The sequence below is a fragment of the Coffea eugenioides genome, chromosome 5, assembly GCF_003713205.1.
Source record: "Coffea eugenioides isolate CCC68of chromosome 5, Ceug_1.0, whole genome shotgun sequence".
Lineage (NCBI taxonomy): Eukaryota > Viridiplantae > Streptophyta > Magnoliopsida > Gentianales > Rubiaceae > Coffea > Coffea eugenioides.
Window position 1 is genome coordinate 26,501,984 of NC_040039.1, and position 18,000 is coordinate 26,519,983.

An 18,000-nucleotide genomic window follows, 5' to 3' on the forward strand; every position below is an offset into this window, starting at 1 on the left:
CTACAAAATGTTAGCCCAGAATAATTTTTGCTAGATGCAGGCGTAGTCATGATCAACACTGATGCAGCTGTCCCTACTACGTTAGCAGGACCAGGGTTAGGAATGATATATAGCAAGAGACAATTATGGAAACCTTGTTGAAGCCAGAGGTATCAGAAAGTATAGCAGCTGGGGAGCAGAATTAGAAGAAGCAGATGCAATCCGACAGGGACTGGTAATGGCTAGCGAAGTTGGGTGGCAAAGAATAGAGGTGCAATCTGATTGCAAAGCTATCACTGAAAAAATCCACAAGAGATGCATGGAGGAATCACCAATAGCCACCATAATGGAAGATATAGGACAATTGAGTGACATGTTCCAGTACTGTACTTTTTCTTTTGTGTATAGAGATGGAAATAGATGTGCTCGTAAAATGGCACAATTTGCAACTGAACTTGTTTCCAATGTAATATGAAAACAAAGTTTCCCACTGTGGCTCAAAGAGAGTATACAGGAGAATAATATATAGGACCAATGTCCACTTTTGTAACTGACATCTTGTATTATCACGTTCAATATATATATAAAAAGAATACCGTTGGGAAAAAAAAAGAATAATATTTGCTAGAAGATGCAGAAACGTACCCGGAAGCAAATGAGGATATTATCATGGACAGAGACAAGTACGCAAATATTGACATGATAATCAAGTATAGTTGTATAAAAAGCATCACAGTGTGCATATAACTTGTGCAAACCTTTTAGGTTTGAGCAGCCAAAAGTTCTAATTCTAGTATTTTAACAGCACAATTCTGGTTTAATAGTTTAAAATGCATTGCATAATGTTGATGAATTAAAAAAAGGGATTAGCAAAACATGATTAAAGGTACAAATGCATAGCCCAAAGGAAAAAGTTTCAAAAACAATTTCCTGACAGATTCCAAGAAATGAAAGAAATCTCTCAATCTATTGGAATTTCCAATGAAAGTCTGATTAAAGTTTATAGTTGAATGAAAAAAATAACCCTAACGATGCCTATTTATAGGTTATAAACATTTATTTTAGAAAAGAGGGGAAATACCCCAAAAATATTAAAATGAAATAAAAGTCGTGTCTATCCATGACACAGATCCGCGAATCCATTAGGGAAGGCTATAGATCCAGGGTGCAGAGATCTGAGGCATCTTCTCAATGCCAGGATTTGCACGGAGATCCATTGCCTTGAGAGCCGGATCCATGCTGCAAGATCAGCAAAGAGTTGGTCCTACTTTGGATTGGATCCGCGTTTGGCCAATGTAGGATCTGCTTGCGGACCCTTAGCAGCGAACAGCCGAACAAGGCTTCAAAAACCTTCTTTTGTCCATTCCTTTGCACGTTCCATTTGGTCCGAAATTGAATAGAAACCCGTTCTGTATCAATTAACATCAAGCCTTCCAAATATGACATCCACATATGGTCCTAGCATTGATTAAGTTTTTAATTTCCTTGGTCCAAGTATACCAGACATTCCAGTTTGATAGCTGGCAGTTTGATAGTTATGCAACCACAGAAACTGAAAACATTCCGCTGGCCAAAGCAACATAGGTCTACCTTTCTTCTCTCAATTTGCGTGCATGTATTCCATACAACTTATCCAGATGTTGGTTATTTAATTAGATGAAGTTCCTAATTTCATCTCTCTTGGTATATCTGCGAGTAACTCCAACTTAACGTCTAAGCAACTAGTATGACTTCAAAGATCCCAATGCAATTTAGTGCATTTTTTTCCCCAATGTTCATGCAGATTCTATAAACTAATTCCAACGTTGGTGCAAAGGATGACTCAACTCACAATTGGCATAAAGAATCCTCAGTTAGTGCTAAAGAAATACAAAGAAAGCACAATTTCAAACGAGTCTTCTATCTGGAAAACTGAATAATGTAAAAGTTTTTCCTTTTAATCATTTTTTTGGCCTTCTTTTAAAACTTTTTTCAGACTTTTTCATCAAGAAAATAGAGAAAACTGCTTCCGCTCCTTGAACTAAAAATAACTTGTACATTTCAAAAGATTTGACATACAATTACAGCCAAAGAATGAGATCTAACATCAGCAATTGAATACGCACCAAGTGCTTGTCATCCCATTCCTTTTCTTACTTAGTCCCTAACTTCTCCTCCCAGTCCACACTGTGAGAAGGGGAACGATTTGGAAGCTTGGAAAATCCACCAACATTTCACACATGTATCTAACCATCAAGCACCAAGATTTCCATAGAATTGCAAATTAATTGCATATTTGCAGTGGAATTGCAATCAGCTGCACTAGAAGTGCCGCAAATGGCCAACTTTTTATATATACCTGACCATCAAATATCAACTTAAGTTTTCCCTTTAGTTCTCACTTCCTCACTGTCTCATTTGTTATTTATTTTAGCCCATTTTTGTCTGTTGAACAACACATTTTTTGGCTATGAACTGGAATGTGCAAAGAAGAGTTCTCAATTATACTAGTTGAACTAACCAGTCCAGACAAATCTGGTTTTGAAGACATCACATTATCGAAAAGCGTTATAATACAAGTGTCAAGACTAAGGGCTTATAACAGCACCCTCGCACAAAACTGTTTGGTATTTAGTTTCAAATGATCACTTCCAATAACAATTTGGGGCAAGAAGAAGTGCTCATAAATCGTAGGGAAGAATCACAAACAAATTAACAGAAGAAATAAACCAAATTTTATTTTTAATTAGTATAATAGACCTAGATTTTAAAAGATTTAGTAAATAATTTGCAATTAATATCTGAAAAACTAGCCCTAGTTTCTCACGAGGGAATCCCATGGTGAGAAAGAGATGAAGGAGATCAAGAGGACGAGACCTGAAATGAATCAGAGAGGCACGAGGTCGAAGTGGAGAGACTGAGGAAGTTCGACCTTTCTTTTTTGCAGAGGAAATTGTTTTGGAAGAGATAGTTTGCGGGTTGTTCTGGAAGAGATAGCTTAGCTTAGAAAAGGAGAGCGAATTTCAAATGACGCTATCTTTCGATGGAATTGAAATCCTTAATTTAGCCTGCAGAAATGGGTCTCTATTGGGGTGGATTTGAAATCCTAAAGCCAAAAAAAGTTCCCCAAACATCAATTTGATAGATGTTCAGGGCAGCAGGTAAATTATCATATGACCATTCTCTACTTCTGTCCTAATTCCCAAAAATCGAAGACTGAGATCTGTTCGTTGTTGTCTGTTAATTCAGTTTTTCAATTTGGCAAGAATTTGTGGCTGCAAATGGATTTTTCAGAAACAAAATAGTTGTTGAATAGCAACCTGCAAAAATTTTTCTTCCTTTGTCTCTTTAAAGCCTCTGAATCGTCATCCTTTGGAGGAGGAATTTCTAGAAGATCCGGGTTCAACACATATACTACCTTCAAAGCTATCAAGAAGAAGATCATCTTATCATTCCACTTATAGAAATGGTTCCATTCCATTCAAACGGTCCAACTTGACAAAGTCTTGATTCATCACCTTGATAATTGATTCTCGAGTAGATTCCATACCAAACTAAAATAACAGTTTAAGATTGTTGGAGAATATAGGGATTACAAGTGTATGGAACCTACTATAGAGCTATCACAAAAATAATTTCAAGAACTAAACTAAACTAATTTTAAGGAATTCAAGAGAGTTTCCAAAACGTGTGATTACTCTCCTTATAGTGTTATTTGCCCCCACTATCTTGCTAACCGGGTTGAAATAGCAATTTACCTCTGGGATACAATGGAAATGAAAACTAGCCTATTGCAAGTTTAAGCTTAGTTTTCACAAGAAAGAAATACAAGAAGTTGGATTTGCAATTCTAAGATACTTAAACAAAAGTTGACACAAGAGAGGTTAGACTACCTCTATTTATAGGCAATATAAGAGCAAAAGTACATGAACTTCACTTAATGTCTATTTATGAATTTAGTACTTCAAGTTGATGAATTGAGTAGTTCCATAAATGAACTAATGACTTTGAAAAGATTCATCAATGTATCTTCACTTAATGTCCATTCATGAATTTAGTACTTCAAGTACATGAATTGAGTGGTTCCATGCACATGAATTAAGTGGTTCCATGAATAAACTAATCAACTTGCAAGATACATTAATGTATCAATGAATTTTGTAGGAAATGCATAAATCAATCTTCTAGACATGACATTCAAAAATCATGTCACAAGTCATGATTAATTTTCATAGTACAAACTAATTTTCCAACACAATATCCCAATACATGAAGACGATTCTATTGTCGAGAAAGATTGTCAATTGGACAGCCAAAACAACCTTTATCTCCGCCTCTATAAGCCTGTAAACACAGCCAATCCTTCCATAAAACTACCAGTTGTTTATTTCCTTCACGGCAGAGGCTTCTGTGTGGGCTCATTTACATGGCCTAACAATCATAACGCCTGCCTACGCCTAGCTTCGGGACTACAAGCCCTTGTAGTTGCACCAGACTACAGGTTAGCCCCGGAGCATAGACTTCCGGCTGCAATGGATGATGCAGTAGCTTCTCTCAAGTGGCTTCAAGCTCAAGCAATCTCAGATAGGCTTCCTGGTCATGAATATGATACATGGTTGCATGATCGGGTGGTTGACTTTGATCAGTTTTATATAATTGGCGACTCTTCCGGTGGCTATATGGCTCACAATTTGGCCGTTCAGCATGGGCCTGGTTCGCCGGTGTTAGCCCCTGTTTGTGTACGTGGTTATGTGCTGATGGCACCATTCTTTGGTGGCACACTGAGAACCAAAGTCTGAAGCAGAGGGGATGCCTGAACCACTCTTTAATGTGGAGATTCTTGATAGGTACTATTGTAACTAGCGTGACGCTTAAATGTTCAATTAACTCCAAATCCAATTTTATAGCGCTGATCAATGTTCCATATCATATGCAAATATAGTGCAAAATTTAGTATAGCAGCCTCATGAATGTATGTATTGTACAGTAGTTAGAACCTAGTTAGAAACAAATTTGCTAAAGTTATTACTCGTAGCTACAAAGTTATATAGAAGTTGACACAAGTTCAGTCTTCATATGTATAACTTCATGCACTTCTTTTCTGGTTGAAGTAAGAAATATTTGAAAGAAATATTATGCAAAATCTGAAGGTTCACTAGTGCATGTCAGGTGCATAATTAATTAATAGAAAATAGATATTCTACTGTTAGGTCTGGTCCCAAGAAATTGAGCAACAAGGATAATATAGTTATTAGCAATCCAGTAAAGACAATAACAAATCAAATAAATCAAACAGAGAAACACAGAATGATTGTTGGCAGCCCAGTAAAGACACTAACAAATCAAATAAATCAAACAGAGAAACACAGAATTTTACATGGTTCGGTTGAACTAACCTACGTTCACCGGCAAAGGGGTAAGCAAATTTACTATAACATAAAGAGAGTACAAAAGGCATCCAAAACTCAAAATACAAAAGAGTCTAAATAACACAAAATACTTAATGGCCCAAAGGCCTATAACTTGTTCTTTTGGTTTGATGCCTAACCGAAAATCCTCTCAAATTGGAGTGTGGACGCTCTGAAACTCTCTTTGATTAGTGTGATGCAATCCAAGGTCAAAGGTTATTTCTCTTGTTCATGTCAAGCTCAAGTTGGATTGCATGCGACAACACCTTCATACTCAAGCTATTCAAATGGAAGGAAGTAAAGGAAAAACCGCCGGATGAAATTTGAAGACAAAGTTGGTCGTTGGAGTCATTTATTTCCTTGTTATTGGTCAGCGTTACTAAAGTGTTTAAGTATTTATTTTCATTATTTCTTAGTAGCTAAAATTAACGGCCAGCTTTGTTGCTCAATAAGGCCGATTGGTTTCCTAGTCAAGGTAGGATTGTTTTTACTTAAGTCATTTCATGTTAGTTTAGGATTTAGGGTTTTAAGGCTATAAATAGCCTTGTCTTGTAAACGTCTTAGGGGGGCTGATTTTGTTTTTGATAAAAAAATTTGAGAGTTTTTCTCTTAAGGCTTGTTGCAAGCTTCTTTTGAATACTTAGAGTTAGGCTCTAGTGTTCATTGGCTTTATCAATCAAGAAACGCACTTGATTGTGGTGCCTTCTACCAAAATCGAGTCTGCTAATTCATTAGTTGTGAGATCACAACTCGGGGATTAGAGGGGTCTAAGGATTCTTTCCGCTACTCAAACTTTGGGAAATCGTCTAAGTCTAGGGCTTGTGAAATACGGGTTTCTTTTTTGGCGGGATTTGTGTCATCTAGCTATCAGAGCTGGTTGACATACCAGGTAATATAATTTTTTGTTTTGGTTGTTTGTGTCAACTTCTTGTTGTTTTCTTTAAGTTTTGTTTGTCGTTTGAGTTAATTGTCTTGCTGTTTGTCGATCTTCCTCATAATTTGCTTGTGTCGTTTGATAATCCTTGCTGTCCAGCCATGTTTTTTTTGTCTTATGTCTTGAATCATTGTTTGTTGGTTGTCTCTTTGTCGTCTTATCTTGTTAGAATTTGCTTCATCATTTAAAAAAAAAAAAAAGCAACCCCCCCCCAAACGTTTACAAGACAAGGCTATTTATAGCCTTAAAACCCTAAATTGTAAACAACATGGAATGACTTAAGTAAAAACAATCCTACTTTGACTAGGAAACCAATCGGCCTTATTGAGCAACGAAGCTGGCCATTAATTTTAGCTACTAAGAAACAATGAAAATAAATACTTAAACACTTTAATAATGCTGACCAATAACAAGGAAATAAATTACTCCAATGACCAACTTTGTTTTCAAACTTCATCTGGCAGTTTTTCCTTTACTTCCTTCCATTTGAATAGCTTGAGTATGAAGGTGTTGTCGCATGAGCAATCCAACTTGTGCTTGACACGAACAAGTGAAATAACCTTTGAGTTTGGACTTGAACCTTGGATTGCATCATAGCGCATACGGCACTTGGATTAGTTCCCTTAGTACAGTTAAATTCATTTAAACCCATTATATTTATAACCACCATGAGGAGAGACTTCTTTGTTAAATTCTCGATGTGGTATACAAAGACACATTGAACAAATCTTCACTTTGGCGTGTATCCAACATCGATAAATAGCAAACAAATAGAAAACAAACTCCACCTTCTCCATAAAAGTTCCAATGGATTCCAACAAACCACCAAAGTCGCAACAGACCCCACCGAACTACCACCAACGAATCAAGATGCAAAAGACTCAATAGGTTCCAACGGATTAAAACTCATAAAAGGTTCAACAGATCCCAATGGGCTAAAAGCACTGACATAGTAATCTTACTCCACCTTCTTCATAAAACCCTTAATGAACTCCAATGGATCAATTTGCTTTTCTTCAAAACCCAACTGAACTCCAATGAAGGATTTTTCTTGACGCTCTGTAATGCTAAATCATCGTACCGGAATTGATATTGATAGTCTGTTATTGTCATCAAGAACCCAAAACTTGAACCCAAAATCTAAAACCCAGAACTTGAAGCCGAAACCTGAAGCTCTGATACTAATTTTTAGGTTTGGTCCCATGAAATTGATCAAAGAGAATAATATGATTTTTGGCAACCCAATAAAGACAATAACAAATCAAATAAGTCAAACAGAAAAACACAAAATTTTACGTGGTTTGGTCAAACTGACCTACGTCCATGGGTGAAAGGATAACTGATTTACTATAATAGAAAGAGAGTACAAAAGAGAAAGGGTAGCTAATTTACTGTAATAGAAAGAGAGTACAAAAGAGAGAGTACAAAGTCTAAGAAATAATTCCAAGGCCCAAAAGCCATGTAAAAGTGAAAACACAAAATGGTCTAAATAACACAAAATATTTAACAGTCCAAAGGTCCATAACTTGTTCTTTTAGTTTGATACCTAACCAAAACTCCTCTCACACTGAGGCATTGGTTCCCTAAAATTCTCTTGACCTGGTGCATACTGCACTTGGACTAGTGCCATTAGCACATTTAAATTCACTTAAATCCACTATATTTATAACCACCATGGGAGGAGATTTCTTTGTAAAATTTTTAATGTGGAATACAAAGACACACTCAACATCTACTATATACAAATTTTAGAGATATTGACAATTCTCATATTATAGTAAGCAAATACACAGATAATTCAAACATTATAGTAAGCAAATAATGCTCAAAAATTTAAAAGTTAAAGTGAGAATGCATCTATAATTTAATAGTTCAAAGTAAAATTAACCGTTACTAGCCTCTTCCCTCGCCCTCCTCCAACCCTCCGCCCGTGCAGCCGAAATAATGTCATAAGTAAAAGTAGCAGAAAAAATCATACAAAGAGGTGTGCTCTATTATTCCCATATACTACAATTACACGTGAAAGTACTCCTGACACGCATCATTAGATGTTCTTCTCCAATTATATAGTACCTCCTCCCTCCCATAAAATTTGTCATATTTGTTACATTTTCTTATTCCAAATTAATTGTCATTTTCGAAAAGTCAATTCATCTTTTTTCAATAAAATTTTATTTTTACTTTTCTTATGACCCACCATTTATTCTCGATAATTATTAATACATCAAATAAAAGATGGTCTGCCATTAAGGATATATGGGAAAAGTAAAAATTCTCTTTTCTACTTATGTCACTATACATAAATTGCACGTTCTTCTAAAAATGACAAATTTTATGGGACAAAGGAAGTACTATTTTTCATGCTTGATCAGATTACATGTGTTTACCTATTGAATCTCCACGATAAATTTTGGAGGCTATCCTTGCCACAAGGGAAAAATGCGGACCATCCCCTAGCTAACCCCTTCGGCACTTTTAGCCAAAATCTTGAATCTGTCATGCTTGACCCAGTGCTGGTAATTACCGGCGGAATTGAGCTCCCAAGAGATAGGGTCGAGAACTACGCAAGAAGGTTGAAGGAAGCCGGGAAGGAAGTCCAATATGTGGAGATTGAAGGAGACCATAACGGCTTTTTCATAAATGACCCTTGTAAGAGCTGGAAACAGAGTTTTATTGGAGATAAAAGATTGGATGTCCAAAATTTCTGGTTGATTAAGTTTATTGCACATTGCATTTGTTTCCGTTGTTTTCTTTCATATATGCACCATTTGTTACTGGAATAATGTCGAGGTTGCAAGTCCTGAAAAATAAGTAAGGTGTTTGATGTAAACAGGTCAGTGTCTATGCCTAACCCTCCATCATTTATAGGTGATTTTTTTAAAAAATAAAAAGGTATTCAATGTAATAAAAGTAGCTTGTTGTCTATCAATTAAGTTAGAGCGGTTTACCAGATATTGTGCCTTTTCTTATTGAGGTAATATATGATAAAAAAAAATCCACCATTAGCTGAATTTCAAAATTTTCATTTTCATCCAGCCCCTCATCTTTTGCTTTCATTTTCACGGTTTAAACTATTAATACTAGCATATATAGCTGATGCTTTCCACAACACAACACGCATATTGCACGGATTGGAATGGTTGCAAAACATTCAGGCGTGAACACTACTAAAACATGTGAACTAAAACCTTATTGTCGCATTCAAATTGAATTGTACCTACCATCAACAGATTTGGAAATCAAAATAGTATAATTGAAGGGAGATTTAACTCCATTCTTGGTCTTTGGGTCTTGGAGGTGCGTCATACTTTTGATTATTGGTGAAAGATCCACTTAGGGGAATTTTGCTCCCACTCTTGGAGGTTATTGACGTTCTTGAGCTGTGAAATTACACAATCTTATTGGTTTTTTTTTTGTTGCATTCCTGCCAATAGTTAAGGCAGAGTCAAGGTCTTTACCATTTGTTAACAATCAAAGATAGCATGTTTTTTGTTAATCCTCAGAGGCAATCTAGCAATAAGAGACAATTTACCTCGATTTTGGAGAAATTGTAGATAAAAAGAGAAGCATAGTTACAAAAGATTTATATAAATTTTTGGAAAAAAAAAGTTACAAAAGATTGAGCTTTTGACTACAAAACTCATGCCACTTATGTGAAATATTTAGGAACACTTGCCTATTTCCTTTTTGGTTTTGCTTTATTTATAGGGTCTACTTCCGCTATAAATACTCCTAAAGTACTTTATATGCGAGCTAGAAAGTATTCATCAAATAACTATTGAAGTTAATGCACAAGGACTTTGTACTTCATACATCATGAGCTCCAAAACAATAAGTCACACTAAAATAAAATTGCACGGAACTTTATTTCTCAAAAGTCTTGCTATTGCATTTACCAAAGCCGTTGACGCATATGCCCTTCTCTTCCTCAACCCTGTGTTTGTCCCAATTATTGTTGCAGCATTATTTTTTTTTTTTTTAAAAAAAGCCCCAGTCATAGTCCATACTCAGAATTTTTCTTGAGCTAGCACCAGAAGTAGGAACTTCAAATTCAATCATAATGGTCACCGAGCACATCTTTGCAAACAACTTATCAAACTCGATTGATTTTTTTTTAATGAGGGTTGTAGTTCTTAATGTTTGTGACATCCGCAAACAGTATGGCTGTTAGCCTTGATGAAGTCAAATTTTTTGGTCTATCCAGCTCTTTGGTCTATCCAGCTCTCAAAAGATGTTTTGAGTTTATAGATTTCATAAAATGAAATAAAAAGTAAAATAAAATAATTTGTATCTACACTGGATGAATTGCTTCTTGAACAAGTATGAGACAATTTGCTTAACTCTATTTATTTCTCTGACCTTGCTCATACAAGCAATAACTTGATAAAAATTATAAACACCATATTGCGCTGAATAATTGTCTCTACTATTTCTTGACACTATACTGCAATACACCTTTAACTCAAATATTTGTTGTTTAAGTATGCAAAAAATACTTGAGCAATACAAAATGTTGGAAAGATTGCTTTTGCAACATACCCGTAGTTCCATTACACTGTTCTAGCACGCTTCGATGGTTTTGACAACTATTTTTTGCAAGTGTTTAAGACTTTGAGCAAATTCAATGGCATGATATAGGTGGCAAATAAATCCATTTAATTAAAATTATTCATACCCGTCCATGAATAGATGGGTATGGGTATCTTAAGTTTTTTTGCATATGGGTATAAATGGATTACCCAATAATACCCATTTATTAAATGAAAATTATTGGGCAACCTATTGAATCCAATTAACTCATTTAGAATTGTCTTCTCCCAAACCTCCTCTCTTCCCCCACCCTTTTTTTTCAGATTTTTCATTTTGTCATGATATTAACTACATTTGTTTCATTATTATTATTATTTATTGGTTTTATCTTGTTATTTTATTTTCTTTTAGTTTGTTAACTTACTCAATTTTAAACATTACCAATTCATGACAAATTTTAACCTCTTTTCCTACTTTTCCAAAATGAAATGTTAAATTTACATATGAAAAAAATGCTAGAGGTTCAAAATTTTTGGATTAAGTTTTTATGTTAACTTTTATAGTACTTAGTTTAAAATTTTATATTCGTATTGTTCAATTATTAAATAGTATGTAATTTTGTAACATAGAGTACGGATGGAAAAAAATTGGTAATTAGGTTTATTGAACATTATAAGTAAATATTTAAAACTAATGATAGGTGCAAAGGGTGATATAAATTAATAACATAGTTTGTAAAAATGAATTTAAATGAGTTTACAAAAAGTTAAAATAAATGGGTTATAAATGAGTAATTAAGTTACCCAATTCATTTTTTGACTTACCCATTTATACTCATCTAATTAAATGGGTACAAATGAGTTGACTCACTTATACCCATTACCCATTTTAACCAATCCAAACCCACCCAAATCACCCATTTTGACACCTCTACAGCATGACGATGCACTCTAAAATTCTGAGAGGAAGAAAGGGAAACACAGAAAATATTCATCATATGAAAGCAGTTGGTGCAATGAACAAAAAGAACATGCTCAACTCAACAGCTCAAACAATTTGATTCCCAGAAACACATAACTATAATAAAATACAATCAAGACAGATTCCACATTTTGATTTATTTTATTTGATTCTTTTTTGGTGTCATTCTTTTCATTTTATTTGAAAATCGCTAAAATTAATGCTCCAAAAACAAAAAGGAAAAATAAAACCCTCCATTTTAGTTAGCTAAGCACAATGTCTCCTAATTTCACCAGCCTTTCCTGTGAAACTCCAACTTTACCCAATTTCACCGTGCATGCAGCCAAGTCCTTGAAGAAAGTTGATCCGTGAGCAGTGGCTTGAAGTTTGACATGAGCTCTGGTCTGGCGATCATCAAGAAGAGCTGCACCAGATTGTAAATGCCCTCTTCTTTTTGTTATTAGTGTGTAACAGTAGTCTTCATCAAAGGATTTAAAGGTTCCAGGAGTCATTTCAACAAGTGTAGTGACATCTCCTGGCTTGCATTTCTTCTTTAGGAATGGAATGTATTTGGGATCCGAAGAAGGGTCCTTGTCACCTTTGCCGGTAAAGTTGTATAAACGGCTGCTGAAGACAAAGCAATGAGCATTTCCAATTGTATGTCCTCCTGTGAGTGGAAGAAATTAGTAATAACATTAGCCATCAGGTAGCTATAAAAAGCATTATTTGTTATAAATATTAGAATATGAAGAAAGAAAAAAGGTTTTAAAATGTACTTACTCTATTGTAAACTTTTGTTGCAATTATCAATATTGAACTTCTTTTATACTTAATGAAGAACTTTTTTGTTCAAGACTTTATCATATAGAAAATTGACTTCTAAATTGTTTACTTGAAAGGTTGTGTTTGCTTTTTGAGTCTAATTAGTATGTTAAGTTAAACTCTAAAACCAATTTGACGCACTTAGAAATCTTAATCAGATTCACGAGTATGATATGTGTAAACAGTATTTAATCGTAAACATATTGTGTTGGGGAAGTACAAACATATGTTTTAGAGTAATTTTTTAATTTCTAACATTAAATAGTAAAAGGGAATTGTTTGGGAAGTTTATAACCATCCAAACTATTAGCCCTAAGATTAAATTTCTTAACAGGACGACAAGTTCTTTTGTATTCCAACCCTTGGCTGCAAATGATGCTTTGAGTTGAGCAATGTTAGCAAATGGGGGTGGAAGATTTGTCAAGGCCTCATTCAATAAAGAAACTCTTTCATCTCTTCGTCCCAATGGCAGAATCCAAAATGGTCCACTGAGCTGTAAATAAATACCTTTACATATCATAATTAATTCAAGAAAATTAATCACTTCCACGAAGTACGAAACACTTAAACGATAGAGAGTTTCCCTTTGCATTTTTGTTAAAAATAAAATGAACAACCCAAAGTAAACTGAAATGTAAGAAAGGCAAAATGAGCCAGTAGTCATGACATTTGTATGTATGGGTGAAGCCAGGTTGCATTGAGGGTAGGCAATTATGCCCTCTCAATTTTGCAACATTTAGAGAATAGGCTTCAAAATTTTATTAATTTTCATGTTTCTATATTATATTCCCCTCAATTTTGAAAATGATATTTCCTCCTATATTGCCCCACTATTTGATGAAAAATTCTCATCTTCTCCCATATTATCTTGTTAAAAAGGTGATTTCTTTTAGATTTCTCTCCTATGGTACAATTAGTTTAGAGCTATAAGAATGCAAAATTAATTCCTACATAAACAAAAAATAACTTTAGAAAGTTTTATGTGAAAAAAGAATTTAAATCAGCTTATAAGCATTGTATAAGAGTAATTATATACATACGTATGTACATACATACACACACATACAGATATGTCTTGAAGGAGTTGGGTCTTCTATTACACATCTCTTACTTACCTAACTTTTTAAATTGATAAGTGTCCTAAAATAGTCATACAACTTCTTAAATTGACAAATATCTATTGATCAAAAGTAATGTTTCAAAACATAAACTGTTGTTTATTAATGCATATGACACATATCAATCAAATAGGTAATGTAACAAAAGTGTATTGAAAGGGTTCAATCGAAGAGCTCTAAAGACCCACAGCCTTGAGAGATTAGTGTGTTGAGCTAATATTTGCAATCTAATAGAGAAAAAGATGACACTCAAATCCTTGCAAAGGGTGCAGATAAGACTCTGAAATTGAACTCCAGTGTGGGTGGTAGTGAAAGCGCTAGATGCTAGATGGAGAAGATGATAAAGTCGGTTTGATCTCCAATTGATTCGAAAGTAGGAGGTATAACCCTATTCGGGATCTGCCAAATGTCCCATCATTGTCTACCTTTGATTGGTCCAACACTTGCATCCATCCAACAAGAAAAATGAGGCCACTGCTACTCGTTAACGGGCCCTGAGTTCTGTTCCCCTACTTGAAGTTGTCTCTAGCTGGCACTTAAACATGATGGTGATGAAGACAGAAGATGTGTCTACTCTCCGCCCTTTATCCATTCCATATTAACCGGATATGTCTTAGCCATTTCGTCTATCGCCATCGATCTTGTGGGCAACAGAGAATCAGTCCAGGACTAGCGGCCTGGGTGAGACTGAACCTCAAATTTATAAGAGAAGGAACAAGCTTAAACCGTAAAGATTCATATATACTGTTAGGTCTGACCCAGGAAATTGACGAAAGGATTTTGGCAACTCCCAAAAGACAAATAACAAAGAAAAATAAATAACATAGGAACACAGAAATTTACATGGTTCGGTCAAATTGACCTACGTCCACGGGCGGAGGAGGAACAATATTTTATTATGAAGAAAAGAGTACAAAAATGCCTTAGAAAAGTGTTCCTAAATCTAAAAACACTTAATATTTAAAATACTAGAAGCCTAAAATATTTAACTAAACAAAAGGGTTAATGACCCAAAAACCCAAATAGCCCACTAATGCTCTCTTGATTTGATGCACTTAATCTCATTACAGGTCCACTATATTTATAGGCAACTAAGGGAAAGATTCCCTTATATAAAAGGCGATGTGGGACAACGCCACTTTAACAAATCTCCATCTTGGCGTGTCCCCAACATCGACAATAGCAAAATTGCTCCACACCTTCTCCCCATAAGCTCCAATGGACCGAAATCACCAGCAACGAATACCAACCAAATTCAAGCATTATTTGAACTTGTAAATTGGAAGAGGTTTCGTAAACATATCAGCATGATTCTCCTTGGTACTGATTTTCTGAACAAGGACTTTTCCCTCAGCAATAGTATCTCGAATGAAATGAAATTTCACATCAATGTGCTTCGTCTTCTCATGATACATCTGGTCTTTAATCAAATGAATGGCACTTTGACTATCACAGTGAATAGTAGTAACACCTTGATGCAGACTAAGTTCGCCAAATAAACTCTTCAACCACAAGACTTCTTTGATTACCTCGATCATGACCATATATTCTGCCTCCATAGTAGATAAAGTTACAACAGGTTATAAAGTAGCTTTCTAACTAACTACACAACCGTCACTACAAAATACGTAACCTAAAAGTGATATTCTCCTGTCAATATCCTCGTCATAGTCAGAGTCTACAAAACCAACCAAAGTGTCATGATTTCTTCCAAACTCTAAACAACAGTTTGAAATCCCTCGCAAGTATCTGAAAATCCACTTCACAACTTGCCAATGTGCTTTTTCAAGACAAGACATATATCTGCTAACCACACTGACTGCTTGTGCAATATCTAGACGAATACAAATCATTGTATACATATTATTGTCGACTGCACTAGAGCAAGGAACTCGTGTCATATACTCTTCCTCTTCAACTGACTGTGGTGATTGAGCAGCAGATAGTCGAAAATAACTAGCAAGAGGAGTAGTCACAGGTTTAACATCTTTCATGCCAAACTTCTCCAAGGCTTTCTCAAGATAATTTTTTTTAGTCAAGAATAACTTTCCAACTCCTCGATTTCTTTTGATCTCCATGCCAAGAATTTCTTAGCTGCTCCCAAATATTTCATTTCAAATTCACTACTTAATTGCAACTTCAAAGTGTGAATTTTTGATAAATTCTTAGCAGTAATGAGCATGTCATCAACATAAAGCAACAAATAAATGAAAGAACCATCATCTAACTTTCGGAAGTAAACTCAACTATCATACATGCTCCTTGAACAACCATGACCCAACATAAAAGTGTCAAACCTCTTATACCACTGTCTTGGAGATTGTTTCAATCCATATAATGATTTCTTTAGTAAACAAACATGGTCTTCCTTTCCTTCAACTTCAAATTTCTGAGGTTGCTTCATATAAATTTTCTCTTCAAGTTTATCATATAAGAAAGTTGTCTTAACATCAATCTGCTCCAACTCCAAATCATACATGGCAACTAAAGCAACCAAAACACGAATAGAGCTATGTTTAACGACATGTGAAAATACTTCATTAAAATCAACACCTTGTACCTGACTATACCCCTTTGCAACTAAATGTGTTTTGTATCCCCTGGAATACCATCTTTCTTATTGAAAAGCTATTTTCTTCCAACAATTTTCTTATCTAAAGGCAGCTTCACAAGAACCCAAGTTCCATTTCGATGAAGAGACTCAATTTTTTTATTCATTGCAATCAACCACTTAGCAGAATCATCACAAGAAACTGCCTCTGAATAGGTAGTAGGCTCACCAACTATATCAGTTTCTTCTACAACAGACAAAGCATATGCAACCAAATTTGCATATCTTTGTGGTGGTCGAATATCCCTCCTTGGTCTATCTCTGGCAATGGAATATTTTTCCTCTTCTGAATTATTTTCATCAGTAGATTCAGATGCGTCTACTGACACTTGTTGAATAGAAGGACTAGAACTACCAATCTCAATCTCCACCTGCTTCTACATACTATCATCTGCTTGACAAGAACTAGAAGACTCCTTCTTCGAAGATAACATAGAGAATTCATCAAAAGTAACATCTTTATTGATTATAAATTTTAAAAATTTGGGACCAGAACACCATAATCTGTATCCTTTCACCCCAGAAGCATACTCAAGGAAAATACACTTTTTAGTTCGAGATTCTAATTTTTCATCATTTACATGCATGTATGCTGGATACCTAAAATTTTAAAATCAGAATAATCAGTAGGAGTACCTGACCAAACTTCCTCAGGAGTTTTGAAATTAAGAGTAGCAGAAGGAGCACGATTGACAATATAATAAGCCATAGAGATCGCATCTGCCCAAAAGGTCTTTGTCAACCCTGCATTAGAGATCATGCACCTCGCTCTCTCCAAAAGTATTATGTTCATACGTTCTGCCATACCATTTTGCTGAGGTGTCATCCTGATAGTGTGATGCCTAACAATTCCTTCATTCTTGCAAAATTCATCAAATTCTCTTTCATAAAATTTCATGTCATTATCTGTTCTAAGCCGTTTAATCTGTTTCCCTGTCTGTTTCTGAATCAAAACTTTCCATTGCTTGAAAGTGAGGTAAACATCATTCTTATGTTTAAGAAAATAAATCCAAACTTTTCTTGAATAATCATTAATGAAAGTCAATATATACCTGGCACCATTCTTAGACGAAACACGAGATGGATCCCATAAATTTGAATGAATATAATCAAAAGTACCTTGCGTCTTATGGATTGCTGGAGAACTGAAGCTAACTCTTTTTTGCTTTTCAAAGATACAATGTTCACAGAATTCCAGTGACCCAGTACTCTGACCACAAAGAAATCCCTTTTTGCTTAGTATGTCCAAGTCTTTCTCGCTTATATGTCCCAAATGCTTATATGACCACAAAGAAGATACAATTCAGTGATGTCAGAATCAAACAAAGATGATGATGAGGAAACTGCAGCCGAACCTGTGACAGTAGATCCCTACAAAATATATAAACTACCAACCCTACAAGCTTTCATTATAACGAGAGTACCTTTAGAAACTTTCATAACCCATTTTCAGCTGTGTCTTTAGGATGTCCAAAGAGATGAGATTCTTTTTCAAATCAGGAACATGTCTAACATTAGTGAGCGTCCTTATAATACCATCATGTATTTTAATTCGAATTGTACCCTTACCAACAAAACAATTGTAGCATTATTGTCCATCAAAACAATTACACCATTATAAGATTCATAAGTGGAAAATAAATCTCTATTAGGACACAT

At 35.0% G+C, this 18,000-nt stretch overlaps 1 protein-coding gene and 2 pseudogenes across 1 annotated transcript; 1 reads left to right on the forward strand and 2 right to left on the reverse strand.

Annotated features, from left to right (window-relative positions):
- Positions 1–217: 217 nt before the first annotated feature.
- Positions 218–9,781, forward strand: LOC113771302 (annotated as a pseudogene).
- Positions 9,782–12,057: 2,276 nt separating this feature from the next.
- On the reverse strand, positions 12,058–15,808 carry LOC113771303 (annotated as a pseudogene).
- A 550-nt stretch (positions 15,809–16,358) lies between these two features.
- LOC113771304 lies at positions 16,359–18,000 on the reverse strand. The gene is made up of 5 exons (XM_027315900.1): positions 17,911–18,000; positions 17,642–17,712; positions 17,461–17,551; positions 16,988–17,284; positions 16,359–16,712 (listed from the first exon to the last, which is right to left on the reverse strand). The coding sequence occupies exons 1-5, from the start codon at positions 17,998–18,000 to the stop codon at positions 16,359–16,361; spliced, it is 903 nt and encodes a 300-aa protein (XP_027171701.1).